The sequence below is a fragment of the Numida meleagris genome, chromosome 2, assembly GCF_002078875.1.
Source record: "Numida meleagris isolate 19003 breed g44 Domestic line chromosome 2, NumMel1.0, whole genome shotgun sequence".
NCBI classification, from domain to species: domain Eukaryota; kingdom Metazoa; phylum Chordata; class Aves; order Galliformes; family Numididae; genus Numida; species Numida meleagris.
In genome coordinates, this window is record NC_034410.1 from 81,444,626 (window position 1) to 81,463,357 (window position 18,732).

At 38.4% G+C, this 18,732-nt stretch overlaps 1 protein-coding gene across 3 annotated transcripts in view; it reads left to right on the forward strand.

The window, feature by feature from the left end:
• Nucleotides 2,646-18,732, forward strand: part of FHOD3 (formin homology 2 domain containing 3) — a 360,289-nt gene continuing 344,202 nt past the window's right edge. For all 3 annotated transcript variants that reach the window (XM_021387316.1, XM_021387312.1, XM_021387314.1), the window contains exon 1: nucleotides 2,646-2,812. In XM_021387316.1, the coding sequence (XP_021242991.1) occupies nucleotides 2,792-2,812 (21 nt within the window). In that variant the 5' untranslated portion in view covers nucleotides 2,646-2,791. The remainder of the gene's footprint in view (nucleotides 2,813-18,732) is intronic.

An 18,732-nucleotide genomic window follows, 5' to 3' on the forward strand; every position in this document is an offset into this window, starting at 1 on the left:
TTTGGTGTATGGATATTCATATCACCATAGGTTTACTGGATATTTGTAATCAAAGAAAGGAGGAGTTAGACCTTGCTGTTGTAATTCCTCAGGTCTTGTACTTGCAGTTACAGATTTCAAAGTTTTCTTCCAAATCTAATTGTAAATATGTCCTTTCTTCTAAACTCTTCTAAAAGTGCTCTATGAAGATTGCTGACAGCTTCAGTTAGCAACAGACTAAGAAGGCTTCAGTCTGTGTCTGTGAAGGAGCAATTAGAGAAAGTTGTGAACTTGGTGTGCTGCAATCTGCTCTTCATCTTTTGTGGTCCCATATAAGAACAAGACTTCTAAAAACTTTTTGGAGCAGTTTTCTCTTTCCTGTGCTTGCTTAGCTATCCTGTCTTGTAAGTAATTGGGGTCTAATACAGAGCTCACTTTATTTCTGTCTGATCTAGCTTGCTTGGCTGTGCTCCTCTGTGCACTGCCCCTATGTAAGGCAAACAGGCGTTAAGTCACCCTTCCATCACATTCTCACCTGTGACAGCTCTCTCAGCTTTACAGTTCACCCTCTTGGCCGTCGAAGCACCCACACCTCTCTGCAGCATCTGTTTAAAAGGGCCACAGAACCACCATGACTGGAAGAGAAGGTGGTACCTATTTAAAACTTTAAAGTAATGGAATCATTCTGCCTAGAATTTAACCAGCACAGGTTAGGACCTCTGCTCTTTCAAAAACCTGTATTTTTCAGTGACCCTAAGTGGTCTGAGCTGGGACTATACACTTCTTTGATAAACAGTGCATCAGTAGGCTGCACTTGTATGCTAGGATATTACTTCATTACTGGCTCAGAGGAAAGAGTGCCAGCCTCTATACCTCTGTCATCACTTTCCACACCACCTGGATTGCATTATATTAGTATTAACTTTATATTGTATTACTGTTATTAAGAAGACAGCAAGGAATGTTGTTACATATTTTTAGCAGAGGAACAAGTTGGGACAAAAGTAGCAGTGAGTTCTCTGGTAGGCCCAGCTACCTGGAAACATCTGCAACCATCTGGCATGTGAAATTACTGAAGGAAAGGTGAGTGAGACTTAAAAGATCACTTTCCACATGTCATCAGCTTAACAGTTATATATAAAAAAAAAATGCATTGCAGGTTCCAATTCCAAACACTTAAAAAGAAATAATTCTTTAATTCCAAGTGTTTTAAGAGTGCTTTCTAAAAAAAAAAAAAAAGTCTTAGACTTTTTCCTTTGCTTTCAGTGTAACTATTTGACTTTAGTAGTCATGCTACTAAACTGTCAGTCTTTTCTGTGAGTACAATATTTATGTGAATTACAAAGTCCTGAAAAACCCTTTAATTTTCATCCTGGATGCCCAGTCACTATTGTTAGACAAAGGCAAAGCTTTATTGTTTATCTCTTAGTAATATCAGTTGCGATTTTACAGCTCAGTAGGCTCTATAGCAGAGTGAGGTGACTGAAAAAGTGGCTTACTGTCCTTTTAGTCCTAATTGTAGAGGGTTTTTAAGACAAAGTACATATACTTGGAAAAACTGGACTCAGTGTTGCCTTGTGATCACTAACAGTTAAACTCTTGATATTGTAAAGGTGAGAAAAAAGTGTTATAAATAAACAGTTTGTGATACACAACCAGAGTGCATCAATGGCACTTATCTAGCTGCAGGGCAGATGTAAGTAGAACTCTCCTAGGATTCAGAAAAAGTGATATTTTATCTACTTGCTTTTTATTGCTATATTGCAGCAGCTGTCCATGGAGTGTGACTCTTGGATCCACAAAGAGAGTAGTTTTGCTTCTTTTTTTTACTTCATCCACTAGCATTGTGAGAGAGTTTGCTTGTAAAGAGCTGTAGTCCTCTGCCCTCTTTATGGGAGGTGTTAATGTCTCTGGTGGTGGAGGCTCCCCCAGGTTTGCCAGGCACACAATTAAGGATGCCTTTTGCACTTTATTCCTTGCACCTGAGTAATGCAGCACAGTCCTGAAGGGCTTGGGCAATTAAAACCAGTGAGCACAAGACAGAGAGGTGGGAGTGACCAATAATATAGGAAAAAAAAAAAAGTGACTTTCTGTAGTTTTTGAGGAAAAGGGTGAGTTCTGAAATTGTGAAGTTCATTTATGCTGTTATGTTTCACAGGTAGTGAGGATCTTTGTGGTTAACTTTTCTGTCAAAAAAGCAAGTGAATTTGTGGGATGCTCTTTCATGGCTCTTTTGAACTTGGACCCTTTTCTTGAAAGGGTGAAAGGACTGAGAAGCCTTATAGTGGTTGGTGCTAAGGAAAGGAGGTGAGCTACAGGTTTAGCTGTATCTGGTGATAAGAGTGATAGCTTGAAGACCACTGCCTTTGCTACTACCTTCAGTCTTAAAGACTTTCCATCATGAGGCAGTTTTCTTCAAACTTCTTCCTTCCGGTGTCTTTATAGGTGTAGTGGAAATGCTAAGTCATGGCTTGAACCTGTGATTGAGCACCAGGTGGGAAGGCAGGGCCAACCCAGGGGAGCTCAGGTGCATGCAATGCACCTGAGAGACTGGAAGGGGTGGAGCCAGGATCCACCCCTTCCCAGACCTCGTTTAAAGGTGGGAAGATCCCTGCCTACTTAAGGCCTTTTGAAGGTAAGTAGCTTTTTTCCTTTGTTTCTGTGCATACAGCTGTTGTATTTGAGCAAGTCCTCACTTGCTGCAATCTAGGACCTTGCAATGTTGCTTCTATTGCTGCTCTTTCTGTTGTGTTATAATAGGAAATTAATGGGAATGTAAACTAAATGCTTTTCAAAAATAGGTAAAGCAGTTATGTCTGAAGAAGAGGTACTGGTAGGTCAAATAACACTATTTGTACTTTTCCATCTCTACGTGTGATTTGTTCTCATGTTCATTCATCTCTTCCCTCCCCCCCCCCCCAAGTATTCTGTATTGTGCTGTCAATTGAATCACACTTATAAATGCAAAAGGCTTGTAGCTGTTCAGGGACCACAAGTAAGGTGTTCTGGTTTTTTGACAGTGGAAAAGAAGGGTATAAGTGAAATATGTATTTTATTTCAGGTAGATGTGTCTGATTTAACCTGTTAGTAGCCTGAATGATTTGCATCTTGTAATGGTCATTGCTAGTCAAAGTTCTAAGACTCCTTTGCTGTGACTTCTTTTTGTTCTGCTTCGATTATAATACATAGTGTCTTGTGGAGTTAATATATACAAAATAACACTTTTAAATTTGTTATAATTGCTTTGTAGATAGTAACTTGTTAGTGTGTAAGTACTGAGTTCAGTTGTTGCCTTTTCAGCCTAGTTAGACAGTTAAATTGCGCGTTGTATTGTTTCACCTAATGTGTTCAGGTTTTACTATTCCTTTAGGGAATTATTCTTTCTTACATGTATGCATTACTGTAGTTAAGCTTCTTCTAGTTTGAATTTTGGCTTAAGAAGGGAAACAGGCCATTTTTTTTTTTTTCTGGTGAAGCTGGTTGTGTGGGGAGGGGTGGAAAATTCTTTCAGGAGGTAAAGGAGAATAGTTTCAGAGACATTGCCTGTTTCTCAGCTCAGATTGTACTGAATTATGCTTTTAGATTTCCTGTTTTCTTGATGGACTTTTACTTGGTTTTGACATGTAGAGGAAAAAAAAAGCTACCTCAGTTATGATTGTGAATTTATGCCAAGCTTAGAATATGCCATTGTCTTTGCTTTTTTGAACTTTGAATATTCAGAGTTCAGTTTTCCTGTTGCTTTTGTTCCTCTTGCTGAGGAGGGGTCATCTTCACTCAAAAAAAAAAAAAAAAAGTGCCCTTCAAGAAACAGTGCACTGAAGTAAGTTGGAAACCTGGACCTTGCAATAAAGGACAGAGTTATCTCAAAATAAAGATATTCTTTCTTTGCAAATTGGATGTGCCTTAACTAATATGCCTGTTGAACTTTAAAGCAGTCACATGTTCTTGTAGGCTTTCTTTCTCATCAAAGTGTCTGATTTAGAAACAAGCATATCCTAATATTCAGCTGTACAGAGATGATGAACAGGAGGAGAAGATTGTTCAGGCTAGCTTTCAGAAACTATCAAAAGCAGAACTTTAAAATTTTAATATATTCTATATCTAGTAGTAAAATACAGCCTTACTCTTAAGTGCTTCATTGGTCAGTGCTCAGCTTGAGTTTTAGTATATGAATGTCATTACAATTTCATATACTACTTGAAAGTATCCTAAAGGATAAATGATGATGTTGTGTTGACATTTTGGGGTCTTTTGTTTTCATAGTCTCAAAACACTTAAGTCCTGAGTGTTTTAGGCCCTAAGTCCAAAACTGACTGTTATACAAAAAACTTTTTTTTAAGTACGTATAGCTGCAAAGGAGAGGCCTAAAAACATGACTCCATGATTAGCAGGTCAATCAGAGCTTAGCGTTTTACAAATTCAAGTATTAAATATTAATTTAGAAATATACACACACTTCAAGTTTCTTCTTCAAGCTACTCAGTATATATGTTTTGGCAGGTATTTTAGAGCATCCTTGTAAATACGTTTTAAAAACAGGCCCTGTACCAGCAACCTCTGCACAGAAGTTAAGGAGTGTGCAGGGTGAGGACTGTGTTGTTTCATGCTTGGGAGTATTTTCAGGACAGGATTGAAGTGGGCTACTTCAGTGTTGACAGAGTTAAGTCATCTGAACAGCTGCCAGTGAAGGTAAAGGATATTGATTTGCAAGGTTGCCAAAATGTTATCTTTCTGTCATAAGTGCTAAGTCATATTGAAAGGAACTGGAGTAAAACTATCATTTGTTTTAATGTTTTCCTTTGTGGGCTCTTAATTGAGACAGGCAAGATACAAGCGGGCACTCTGCTAATAAATACGTTTGCTAGCACACAGCAAATGCCTCCCTAGCACTGTTCCTCACCATGCTGACTGCAAAGCATGATCGTGTTCCTGCAGCGTGTTTCAACATGTAATTGCATTGGCCTATATACAGTAACTTGGCTGTATTGGAGCTTTAATCCCAGCCATTGTAAGAGTGCCAATTGAATTGCACACTAAAAATATCCTGCATCCAGACATGCAGTTTGGTGCTAATATGACATAATTAAAACTTGACAAAGGCAATAGGCAGAATGTTCTTCAGTGGCTTCTAGGATCTTATGCTTGACCAAAGTATTTTCTTAACCTGATGAACTTTGCTAGTATGGTCACACCTCAAATATATGGCCTACTTTGTTAACTTCTTTGATAGTTCTGCTAGGCTGCTAAAAGAATGCCTTTACCTTAAAGCCGTTCTTTAGTTTGATGTTACGTCTGTGGGAAAGCCACTGGTAATAGGCCATAGCATTTGGAAATCATTACTGCTATGTGTGATTGGAGTGACAAAAAGCAGATAAGAAATATTTTTCACTGAAGTGTAAATTGAATTATATTTATTTCCTTAGTTGGTACAATTTGTCACTGGTACTCCAGCAAATAGTTCATAAAGAAATACGCAGCCAGCTAAGAGAGAATTGCTTGCTGTCTCACTAGTAGTTATCAGCTAGTGTTAAGAAGTTTCAGTGGAGATTGAAATCATGCTCTCATGTTCTTCATCCACCACATTGCGTTTATTGAAATAAAAACTGTAATCTAAATCTCTGCAATAATTAAGCATCAACCCAAAATATACTTTGGAGAAATAATCAAATTGAAAAAGAATTCCTCAGTGAATTCTTCAGAAGGAACTGCCATGAGTTGCATGCTGGATGGTAATCCATTTATCTATTCTTATGCTAACATCAAGAAAAGTAAAATCAAGTCAAATTAAACTATGAATAATTACCATAAAATTGTTTTCTTGAATTGTTGTGTGTATGCATAGTGGAACTTAAAGCAATTTTAAATCTACCTCTGTCTTCTCAAATTAGCTACATCTAAATAAATCAAGTCAATACTGAAGTATATTCTGTAGGTGAGTCATGGAAGGTTAATATTGAAGATGAACTCATTCCTGCATGTTACTTTTTTAACAAGTGGTGTGTTTGGCTATTTAAAAATAAATGATGACCTACTATTCCTACTACTAATTTTTATGTTCTGAGTTATTTTTTAAGCCACCTTCCTACCAGAACTGAAGGCTGATGGAAGTGAGGAGGCTGTGTTACAGGAGTAAAAGGGAAGGTCTCTACAGTTCTACTAGGCTTGGAAACAGGAATATAGCAATGAGCAGGTGGTTAGCCAAATTTAGCATCTCTTCTAAACTGTGTTTTTATCACTATTAGTTTTGAATAGGTGTTGTGATGAGACTTGTTTTCTTTGTGGAGAATCTATTTTGTGCTGTAGGAGAAGGTGCAAGCTCAGTTTACAAGCTGAGGTGGTTTGCAGGTCACTCTCAGTCAGCCTCTGCTGGCAGATGGGTTTTTGCTCTTCACAATAACTGTTTTTGATTGATGAAACCATGAATGATGGACACTGTGGCAGGACAACTGTCTCAAGTGTAACCAGTGCCTGCTGCTTTTGTTGCTTACTGTAGGTAACAGGAAAGAAAACTGGCCCAAACAGTGGCTATATTTATTTATTTATTCTTCAAGAAAAGTACCTATTTAAAGCCTGGAAATAATGGGATTGTGGTGTCTTCATTCTTGGAAGCAATTTCTGAAGCACTGCTTGTGAAAAGGGTGCTGCCATAATCTGCAGTGTATCAGAAGGATAAGCTAGTCATGGTATTGCATTAACACTGTTTTACAATCTAATATTGGAAGACCTGCATACTCATGTCCATGTTCCATTTTCCAACTGTAAGTGAGAGTTGCAGAAGTGCTCGCACTGGGTAATGTAAAGCTGACTTGTAATTCTTGGAGTCTGAGTGAAGAGCTTCTGTCTACAACTGAGAAGATCTAAAGCTTTGAAGCCCTTATATGAGGGAATAGGCTGCTGGAGCTACTCCAGTGCAGAAGGAAGAAACAAATAAAACCTTTATAATATGGACAAGGTCTAACTTGCCCTTTGATGCGTAAGTATCTTTGTGGCAGAATGGGGAATGCCAAATAATTTGGTCTCGTTCCTGTGGTAACTGTTCGGTGATGGCTGTTCCTTCTTTCCAAAAAGATGAGAGGTTTTGGAGCACAGCCCTTTGTCTCATTGGTGCAGGCGTGGGTAGATAGAGGAGAAAGGCTTTTGGGATTCCAGGAGAAGAGCTTTAATTGAATGCTTCGTAGTTGCAAAATGTTTAAATACTAGTGTTGCTGCTAGCAGGTATTAGAGTTAACATTTTACTTATGCAGTTTGTATATTATGTTGTGCCCTTAGCATAGCCTCCTAAGGCAGTACAAAGCAAAACAAAGCACTAAACTGATGAGTAACCTTTTGTTGTATATGACATCTTATTTTTTCTTGTCCTTGGGAAAATAGATGAATACTCTTCCATCTCCAAATCATAATGTAACAGAGTATTTAATTTACCATCTTTAAATACTTCAAGCTTCTGTAAGTCAAAATAAGGTTAAAGTAAGGACCAGCTTATGGAGTAAGTTTCTATGGTAAGCTATTCTTGTGTAAGTTAAAATAATTTTTATTATCCAAAGCAAGATGCTTCTTTCAACTACACAATAGGTATTATTTGATTTCTGACACTTAGGTGCCTCTAAGCACAGCTGACATGCATCTTTTATCCTGCTTTTTTTTTTGTGAATGTATACTTTTCTTGCCTGTTATTCCTTCCTTAGTGTGCTTTGGTCATTCTGTCACATTATTCAATCTTAATAGAAGATTAAATAGATCTTAGCTTTAACTTGTCTGTTGAATTTGATAATTCTGATTTTTTTTTTTCCTCCTGGAAAACTACGTTGTACTGGAACGGTTACTTTGTTGGGAGGCATTATTTAAGCTTGTGTAACAGTCAGCCAGTAATCACTGAAGTCTTTGTCTAGAACTTGTTGTATTTGTTTTTATATTGTTCTAGATTTGGAAGCTAAAGAAATGCAGTTCCCTCTGCGATAAGGGGATACCCAAGACAATAAAGCTATGTGAAGCTTGGTGTGTTTAATGATAACTCAGTGCATTGGCTTGTACATCAAATGTGCTCAGTGCAAATTTAACAATGTACAGTAATGAGCGTAAATTCCTTCTTCTTAGCATCCCATCGAGGTTTTGGCAACGACTGTATCATTTCCAACCAAAAAAAGGTCAACTCATTATCATGATGTTGTTGAGCAGTGACCTTTCAGAATAGAAATTAGTGAATTACTTGAATCTGATCTTTGGAAGAATAACATAGCATACCAAAAATATTGGGAATGACTTGGAAAAGGAACCTGTTGAGTATTTTGTGCTAAATGTAGCCTGGATTTTCTGATACTAAATTCTAAAGGAAATCATAGAGGAAGGAAAGCAAGGAAGCCTGGGTCAGCCCCTAAGAATCTGCGGAGCCACATGTTATGGTTAAATTTATATGCTGAGGTGCTTTTGTGCCCTTCTGTGGCATGACTCCCTGTGTGCTAAAGCTGCATAAGCTTTGTTGTCATCAGTTTCAGTTTTCTGATTTGTCTCACTAAATGGGGTGACTGAGAGCTGGGTTCTGTCACCTGCACGTTGATTGTTGTCTTTGCTTTGCAAGGCACTCAATTCCCATAGCTTGCGTTGCCATTCATGTGCACAAATGTTTAAAATTGAGACTTACACTATAGGTAGTGCCTGGTTCAAAATGTACTGCTCATGCCTAATGGCTGAAATATTCAGTCCATTGGTGCTTTACTACTTCAGAAGGGTCCTAGATCTCACTTGTTGTGGCACTGACCTCTGATTTCCATCTATAAGGACTGGTGGGCAGTCTTGCCCACATTGCTCATGGAACTGCATTGCATTTTCTGGTTTAATGGAATTCAGCTGCTACAGTTGAGGGAAAAACAAAAATATAGATGTGATTTAACTTGTTGTGTCTTACACTCTTGTCTTGCAGGACATTTCAATATTGGGACCTGCCTGTGGCAGGTGCTTGGAACTGGATGATCTTTAAACTCCCTTCCAAACCAGGCTGTTTTTTGATTCTATATTCCTTTCTATTTGCTGCCTTTTCTCTGGAGGACAGTGGCTAGCTTTGTCTTTGTAGCCTGGTACTGTTTCTTGTGGTTTGATTTTAGCCCAAGATTAAGGTGATGGCTCCCCGGAATACCACATGTGAGACTGGAGTCATGAAGGTTGCTTTGGGGACAGGATCTTTGAATCTGGTGCCTATGTGGCCAAGGTTGCAAATACAGTATGAAAGAGGCTGTTGATTGTTTTTTTTTTTTTTTTTTTTTTTTTTTTTTTGTTTGTTTTTTGTATTGATTCATCTTTTTTCTCTTCCCTTATCTACAATTGGCTGGAAAGCCAGGACTGCCAGAGCTAGCTGGGGGATGCCAAACACTGGAGTTAAGGGACATATGTAATCATAAATAGAAAAGCTTTGCTGTTGGGATTTGTCAGTCATGTACTTCCAGCATAGCTGGATTTTGCATGCAACGCTGAACTTCGTGTTTTATGGTTCCCCTCCAGTGTAAGGACAAGGTTACCACTTACATAACAATTGAAAAGTGTGATGGAAATTGACTGCAGTTCTGTACTGCAGGCTGTCGACAATCCCCCTTAATTATTAAATAACTTGTTTCTAAAGAAGGATCATGATTATTCACTACTAATCAATACTTTTATGTGGTTCAAGAAGGGCAGTCAGGACAAATGGACTGTGCCTTTGAGCTTTTCAATGAGTGCATAGGGTCTGGCATGTTTAAATCAAATTATTTGTCAATGTGATTTCTTACTGTAAACACTGTCTAACTGAAAAAGGAGATTAAAAGAAATATAGATCTCATACTAAAAATGCTACATGTCCTAGTAAATATAAAAGAAGTTTTAATTTTTTTGACTTCAGTTCAAGATGCAATTTCTTGCAACAAGCCCATTTTTAAATTTTTTAATATCACCACTCTGTTACAGATCATCTTCTCTGAGCGCAGTCAGGCTAAGTGAGAGCTCAGACAAGAACAAACTGCCTTCAGAGCTAAACAAAATTACATGCTGTAAGCAAATCTGTGTAAAGTAGATTGCTAGTGCTTCTTTAAGATACTGGAGGTAATGAGAGCAACTGTGTGTGCAGTTTTCTGGAAGAGCTGGGATTATGGTGAGGATTTTAAGTCAGTATGACTATTATTACGATATGGTTTTTCTCTCCCTCCAGAATGACAGGATGCTTACTTGTTTGTTTGTTCCTAGCCAGTCAGGGCCTTCACCTCTTCCTGCTTGATATTTCCTAATATACTTTGTTGCAAGCTTGGAATTCTGGATACAGAATCTGGATATCCCTGTGGGTGGCCATGTGGAGCCCCAGTATCTTCTTCAGGAATTGTGCCTGAGTGTCTACCAGGAGTAGGAGATGCTGCCAGAAGAACTGGACAAGACTGTGTTAAATAAACCTGTGGACTCAATCTTAGGTCAGCTGCAACCTTGGGCAGCACTACACATTTGCTATTTAAGAAAAAAGCATGTGATATTAATTTTTCTTTCCAATGTTGGTTGTTTAGAATTCTTGTGCTGCTGAGAAAGAAGTATAAAATAAGCAAGACAAAGCTACAAAGAGTAGTATTCTTTTCTTACAAAGTTATGTGAGCCTTTCCTCAGGTCTGAAATACAAACTAGATATCTCACTGGCCTGAATGCTGGGAACACCTGCTGATAATTTAACTGGATCATGTTAACACTAAACAATTACAGAGAGAAGATGGCTGATAACTGCGGTACAGGGACAAGGTTAACAATGGTAGTTAGCTCCTGTGGTGGTGGAGAGAAAGACAGCAATTATGGCCTGGGTGATATTAGAAAGTTACCTGTTGATGAGGAAATACAGATGGAGACATGAAATACTGGCTACTGAGAAAACATTATCGGGAGTTATGCATTTTAGCACTTACTAGGTGTTTTATGGATCTTTACATCACTAAATCCACAGTAAGACCATGCACTCAAAGTAGTCCTTTACAAGTCACTTTATAGAAATGACAACAGGCCCTCACTTTGACCTACCTAATTTAATTGCAGTTAGAGCTTGTTTAGAGCTTTATGTTCATTCTGTCAAATATTGCTTACCTTAGTGTGCTGAGCAACAACAGAGAACATGAAAGACTAGGAAGACTTAATTGCTACTTGCTCTGTTAAATGATCCTAGATTCTTCAGGTGCAGTCTGTACCCTTAACCCACAGATAAATTTCTTATAACCCTGTAATACTCTCACCTCACTGGAGAAATTTTTCCAACATGACAGCTATGAATACTTTAAGTTTGGACTACAAGATATCTGAGACATCTGGAAGGGCCATGGGTTTCCTGGTTTAAAAAAAAAACCCTTTTGGTGAAACATCTGGGACTTATTTCTCTAACTAAACCAAATAACCTGAAAACTGTTTGAAGCATGTATTTAAACATAAAAGCTAGCAGTTTTTTTTCCTACCAATGAAGGGCAATGAAATGCTTCAGGAAAGAAAAATAACTAAAAAACCTGAAATACTCCTGCTCTAGAATTGAAAATATCATTTAAAAAAAAAAAAAGGTGGGGTAGGAGCAACTTCATGTATGCATAGTTGCTCTTTACTCTGCTGTAATGCTTAGAGAAAATGTTTTTTGATTTTTCACAGAGGAGAAAGGTATATTTTTCATTTCTTACTTTGAACTTCATGGCAAAAAGGTGCATTCCTGGTCTGTTTGGGATGATTGAGTCAGCTGTTCCTTGCCTGGTCGAGCTGAACAACCATAGCTGTTGTTTTCTCTTAAAGTGGACTTGATAATGGCTTTTGGATCATTAGAAAATTCCTGCTACTCAGGTTGTCAGCAGTTTTCTAATCTGTGATTTATTGATTTATTTATTCTTTCATAGAGTCACAGAATCTTCTGGGTTGGAAGGGACCTTTAAGATCATTCAGTTCCAACCCCCCTGCTATAGGCAGGGACGCCTCCCTCTAGAGCAGGTTGCTCAGAGCCCCATCCAGCCTGGCCTTGAACGCTTCCAGGGAGGGCTAATCCACGGCCTCACAGTTCACTATCACAGTTCAGAATTTCTTCCTATTATCTAGTCTAAATATACCCTCTTCCATTCATTTATTTGCATTCCCTTTGCTGGACTGCGTCAAGCATAGACTTTCTTTAATGTTGCTGCTCTCTTACATTTTTTTTTTTTAAGTGTTTGTGTGTTCCTGGAAGCAGGAGCTCAGCAGGAGCAAGCAGAGATACTAGCAGCACACATCTCCATGGCTTTGGGTGCTCATGTTAGCTACAGCCCAGCGCTGGCCCAGTACAGCTGCAGAGTGGAGGATTTCAGTACCCCTTCCTCTTTTGCTGACGGCCTCCTGAATGCATCCCTGGTAGTCAGTCCTTTTCACTTTTAAGTAGAGTGGGGCTAGTTTTTTCAGTGGGGGAGAAGGCTTGAGCACTGAAAGGCAAACAAAAGGTTTCATCTGTGTTGCATGTTGAAAGGACCTGTTTCTTATTTCACTGACACAGGGTAGGAGATGACATCATCCCTTTGGAGCTGATAGAGTTACACCAGTGGATAAATTGTGAGATTAGAATGGTACCAAAGACCTTCATACTTTGCAAACAGCAATTGCTTTTTTAATGTGTTTAGGTGTTTTATAGCTGTCCTTTTACTGTGCAGTGTAAGACAGCATGGCCAGCTACTGTTCCTGTTTTAAGAACTGTTTTGTAAATTAATTGGCAAACAAAAGTACCATGAATAAAACAGAGCTTTGTGCTTTGTATTTCAAACTTTTTGATTATAGTGAGCTCTCACTAGAGCGTGTGAGCTATGTGAGCCATTTACCCTTAGTGAATGGAACTAGAAGGATGAATAGCGACAACTCTGAGGTAAAGTTTACTTATATTTTTATTGTAATGGCAATTAAACTTGTACTGAAAAGGAACTTGATGCAATTTATAATAAGAGTCATTACTGAAGAGAGACTTATAGCTGTTCTTTTTTCTTAACTGTGTTTGTGTTGTAGGATTGTGCTGTTATGTTTTTTTGTGTTTTAACAGTGAAGAGAGTAGCATGATTTTAGAGGCAATATGAAAATTAAGTAATGTGGAAGGGAAATATATTTTATTCACTGTCATTAACATGGTGCTTTGCCTAGCACATAGTAGTATTTAATTTTCATGGAAGAAGAAAGCCTGTACTTGTTTTCAGAAGTTTGAGAATGTGGTAAGTACTAACAGGCCTTGTTTGGAGACGGGGATGATGTGGTGATGAATGCCTTGATCTAAGGATTGGGAGAGCATTTGCTCTTTTTTTAATGTGCCAAAAACTTGCTGTGTGACTGTGGGTTCAGGGCTGATTTTGCTTTAAGTGTGACTCTTCACACTCTTAGATTTATCTGTAGCTTTGTTTCAAACTGTGTGTGCTGAATATGCTTCTCCATGTGAAAATCTTGACTCTTTCCAACTTTTCATATTAAAGATGTCTCCTCTAAATAACTGATGAAATGATTGCTTTCATAAACCACCTTCACTTTCTCATTTAACTCTGGAACCTAATCAGTGTGTTTATTGCAGCTTTGTTTACCAAAGAACAGTCCTCTACCACAAAGTTGGACCACACAAAACCAGGAACTGGCAAATAACTAAGCAGCTAGTCCGTACCTCTTCAGGATGCGTATGTGTGTGAGATAGGCTATTCCAAGCGACTGTGCTGCAGACAGCCACAAGGAACACTTGAACTCAATGGTATGGTTATCAAGGCTTACTTGTGGTACAAAATATTGTACCAAATACTCTGGGAATAGAGGGGTGTGCTGTCTAGGCATTCTTCTAAACGCCACAGTCCCCCAATCTACTTAGGCTTCTCTAACATAGTTTTGTCTGCTTGATCCTTGAAAGATGTCCATGGAGTCTTCTTCATACTCACCAATCTCGCCAATTCTCAAATGTGTAGAAGCTTGTTCTTCAGTAATACATCAGCTTTAGTGTCAACTTGGCATGAGGCATTTTCAGCCAGGTGCTCCTGGACTGTTTTGATGGCTTACTGCTCAGAGGTGTTTTGAGGAAACCCATGCGGTTGTCAGAATACAGATCATCAAAATGGTCTGTGTTAAAAGTAACCATAAGAAAACTGTTGGAAGTTGAGGGCAGTGGACTAGGGTACGTGATAGTGATGGGTTGACAGTTGGACTAGATGATCTTAGTGGTCTTTTCTGACTTGAATAATTCTATAATTCTACGATATGTGGAGTTACTGGCTTTAAAGGTGACAGTTGTGAAGGCCTTAGTTACTGACAGCATTTAGGCATGTAAAGCCGCTGTGTGTGTTTGATTTTGTATGTGTAAGTGGAAATTCTCAGCATCTCTTCTGCTGGCAATTCCATTCGGAGTCAGCAAGCTAGACATCTGCAAGCTTAAATTATAGAGAACTGCAAAAAACCTGTTCAGTCTTAGTGGGTTTAACCCTTATTAGCTATCAAAACTACTGTTTGGGTTTTATTTGAGTCATTCAAATATATATTTTCTTAAATAGAAAAAAATGTATTGGGAGCAGGTACTGGAAATGAGGGTCCCGTGTGGATTTGTTAAAGGAATTTTCATGCATATAGGACAGCAAAGGCACGTTGTGGTTCTTCTGTGCACAGAAAGAAGTGATAACTACGACAGCGATCTTTTGCAGTAGGTAGTACCAGATGGTTTAGAGGGATATTTGAGCACCACCATAATGGGCAGATTTAAATAATAGATATTAGATTACTGATCTCTTGAAGCATACATGTTTTATATGCTCTTAATTAAAAGAAAGTAATTTTCTTATTCCTAGAAGCATTTGATTGTATTTGATCTCTAAGCTTTGAACTCATAATTATGAGCATTATTGGCCCACTTTGTACTCTGTTTATGAAGTCTAACTTGTAGTCAGCTTCATAATTTTTCATTTATTTATTCCTTTTTTCCTTTGTTCTGTTAAAGTCTAAGAGTATAATTGCCCTGACTCCTCTCCCCCCCCCCTTTTTTTTTCCAGTACCATGATCCTCTCACTCTGCTCTTTCTGAGCTATCTCAGTCTTTTGTTCTCTGATGCCATTTAGAGCCTGTTCACTTTGGGGGAAAAATAGATCAGGAGTTGTTACTGAAGCCATTTGTTTCTAGCTGTGTTCTCTGTGTGCCTTTTGAAACGGAGTGATCAGAGTGTAAATAAGGAATGAATACTTGATGTATGGCTGGTGATAATGCTGTGTTCATCCTTTCCTTACAGACTTGTTTTTTTGCTTGTAACTGAATTGGAGAGTATGGCTTTCTGTTTGAGGATAGTTAAGAGAACATCTGCATTCATTAGGAACGTAACTTTTGCTTTCCTAGTCTAGTCCAGACAACTGCTTTAAATCTGGGGATTGAATCTGCTGTTTGGCAGCTAATCAAATGGAAGGAAAAAATGGGTGATTAAAAAAAAACAAAACAGGTGAAGCACAAGTGCCAAACAAATTCTGCTCAAGGGTAGAAAATGTGATTTTTGATCTCTTGTGCTTCTATAGATTTGGAAGTAAGAGTTGTGAGAGTCTGCAGTATACATGAATCTTTACCATTTGTGCGCTGTTCTCATATTGAGTTTTACTGTCATAAAATTTGTAATCATTCTCTTTTAATGATTTCTCAGCTTATGTTAGGTTTCAAAATCATGGAGCCTTTAAGAGACACTCTTAAGTATTGGGAAGAGCTGATGACAGTAATCATTAATATAATTGTTAATAGACAAAATCTTTTATCTAAACCTCCAGGATTCAGACTGTGTCTGAAAAATGATTCTGTTGACAAATGCGTGATGTTCTCTTCAGTTATCCTGCCATGGTTTATTTTCTTTGATATGCCATGGAAGCCTTTGGTGTTAATGTGTTTAACACAATGCATTTTTATGTATATTAACCCATGGGTTTGTGTTTAGGTTGTTTTTTGTGTTTGTTTTTCAAGCTTTTAAATAACTTATCAGAAGCCTCAGAGTCAAGTTTTGATTATAGTGAAAGACAGTTTGCCTTGGGATTCCTATTTCACTAGTGAATTTGCCTTTGTGTCTTGTTAACTCCCAATCTCCTCTGCTCTGGTGCTTAGAAGTCTGCCAGAACTACTGTCAAGTTTTCTCCCTCTTAATCTGTCATCTTCTTCTCCCAAACCTCCCTGCTCTGGCTTTCTGAGTGGCCTCACATCTCATCTTTTGTTTCCGTGTTTTCCTTAGTCTTGATTTTTTCATAGAGAAAAGGATGCAAAAGACCTGTTCACTCAGATACTGTTTTTTTTAAGTACAGCTGATCTCAAGACTGACATTCCATCTCTCCTCTTTCTAAAAGGATGCAGATGTGGGTCATGAGGCTGAAAATACAGAATGCTCAGGAGGTTAGAGATTGGACTCTTGCTTTTCATGGTATTGTCTACTAGGTGCTTAACTCCTGCATCATTGAAATTGCCACTGCTAAATATGAATTGCAGTTTACTCCTTACTGTATGCTTGCCACACCTCTGTAAACTGGATGGTGGTGTGGTGGTCCAGTATTTTAGTTCTATGATTAGGATAGTGAGCAACCAGTAGCGTGCCAAATACAGTTGAAATAGCAGTGGTGAAATTGTTAGATGCAGCCTGCGTTCTCTGAATGGTTGAGTGAATTGAAAGATGCTGGTAGACAGCTTGTTCTTAGGGACATGTGTTAGAATAAAAGGGTTCAAATCATTGATTCATTCCGTGACATCTCAAAAATGTTCTAAATATGAAGTATTTCAAAGATTTCAGTTTATTAATAAGTATAGAAAGTTGAATGAAATCTAGTCACAAGATAAGTATGATTTTTGCTGTCTTGGATGACTGCTTATCTTTAATGGAATGGAACTTCTGTGGCTTTAATTCAATATTTTTCCTACGTACACAAGTTTGAACAAAAGATTCCTCAGATGGTACACTCCATTGAAGCTAATCCTTTTCCCTCCTCCTCTCCCTTTTCTTGACCTATCTCCTTAGAGATTACTTCCATTTCCTTGGATACTCTCACAGTAATTCCAACCAAATGGTAATGAGAGCGTGTCAGCTGTAGGTAACCCCTGTGTATCAGCCAGAAAGCTGTGTATGGTTCTAAAGAAAGTATCCTGTTCTTGTGGCCGCTCTCCCTTTTGTTTGGCTAAAGGCATACTTAACCATGAAGGCTGGAAGAGCTTGTGCTTTGTATTTGTAGTGAGGAGAAGCTGAGCAAGGATGAGTTGAAGTGCCAAAAAGTTAATGGACAGAGGTTAGGTTATTCTCATTGCATATGTTCATTGTGTTTACCATGAGAAAACTTGAAAATGTGGTGCTTTTTTTTTTTTGAGTTAAAGAGCTGGAGAGGTTTTTGGTCTGAACAATTTCACTTTGCTGAGCTCTGCTGTTGACTGGTTTGTGTGCTGTCTCAAATTTAACTGATTTAACTTAATATGATTGAATTGGACAGGGAGAATGTGTTAGTTCCCATGCAGAATGAAATTTCATATAGTTATGCAGAAATGCAATTATTCTTAATGTTTTTTTTAGGTTATATTATGCTTTTTAGTAACCCCCATCTCTAGATGAATTTAACTTGCTTTCTTGTTCTGCAGTTGTTGACATTTTGAGCACTCACACACTTTCGAACAATGCTCATGTGGCTGCTGGTGGAAGCCCTGGTGTCATATTTGGAAACAGATACTCTAGTAAACTCTGAACTGCTCCCTGTGGAGTACTGTGTTAAAGAGAGTCATCAAGCAAAAGGTCTGCCAAGCCAGGGGCATAATTCACTGCCTAAGAATAGCAACAGGTACATATCTGTGCATTATGCTTTCACTGTGATGGGATGCCTGCGTTTGAGACCCCTGAAATGCACAGTTCCAGAATTTTGAACTCTGAACTTCCTTTTGTTTTTCTTAAGTCAAACCCATAATATTAATGTAACAGCTTTCTGTGATTGTTTTCAGTTTCTTTGTTATTTCAGCGGAATATTTATATTGGCAGGGTGTTGTTCCAGTGGCTCTCTAGGATCTCGTGGCATTAATGTTTCACTTGGTGCGCTGTATTACCTGACCCCAGTAGTACTCTGTGGCGTCAGCCAGGCCTGTGATAAAAGCTGCTGTTTCAGACTAGAACTGCAGGCTACATTCAAAATGCTAACATTTTCATATGGGAGTAGCAGTTCCTTTCAGATTGTGCTCTGACTGCCTGATGCCCAGATGCGCAAACCTGCAGCCTGTATTTTGTATAGGCGCTGCTCTATCAATGCAGCTGTGCACACAAGCTCTACTATGTGCATGGAGTTTGTGAAGTAGTTTAATGATTACTGGGCTAAGAATAAATCAAAGGAGCTTTAGCATTAATAATAATTCCCACAAATTATGCTAGATGCTCCTGAAGCCCCGCAAAATTGTGGAATGTTGTTGTGTGTGTTAGATCACTTTTAGTAATGTAAAGTCACTGATCAGCACATGAATTTTTTGCTATCTTTGAAATAAGTATTGAGGAGTGATTTCGCTAGCCTTCAGAAACCGTGTTGACTTTTGTGAGTGGACAGGTGGTATGGCTGCCTTTCTCCATCACTGGCCTCTGTATGGAGCCTGCAGCTGACCTTAATTTTAGATCAACATACAGTGGTTATATACCATGTTGGATGGTTGTCAAACTGTAAGATGAGAGCAGTTTCTAGCATACACTGTAAATTTTGCTTTCTAACACTGGCGTACAGATTACTTGGTTACATTTAATCTTGTTGATGTCAGGCTTTCTGCCTGAGGTGGGTCATGCAGCAC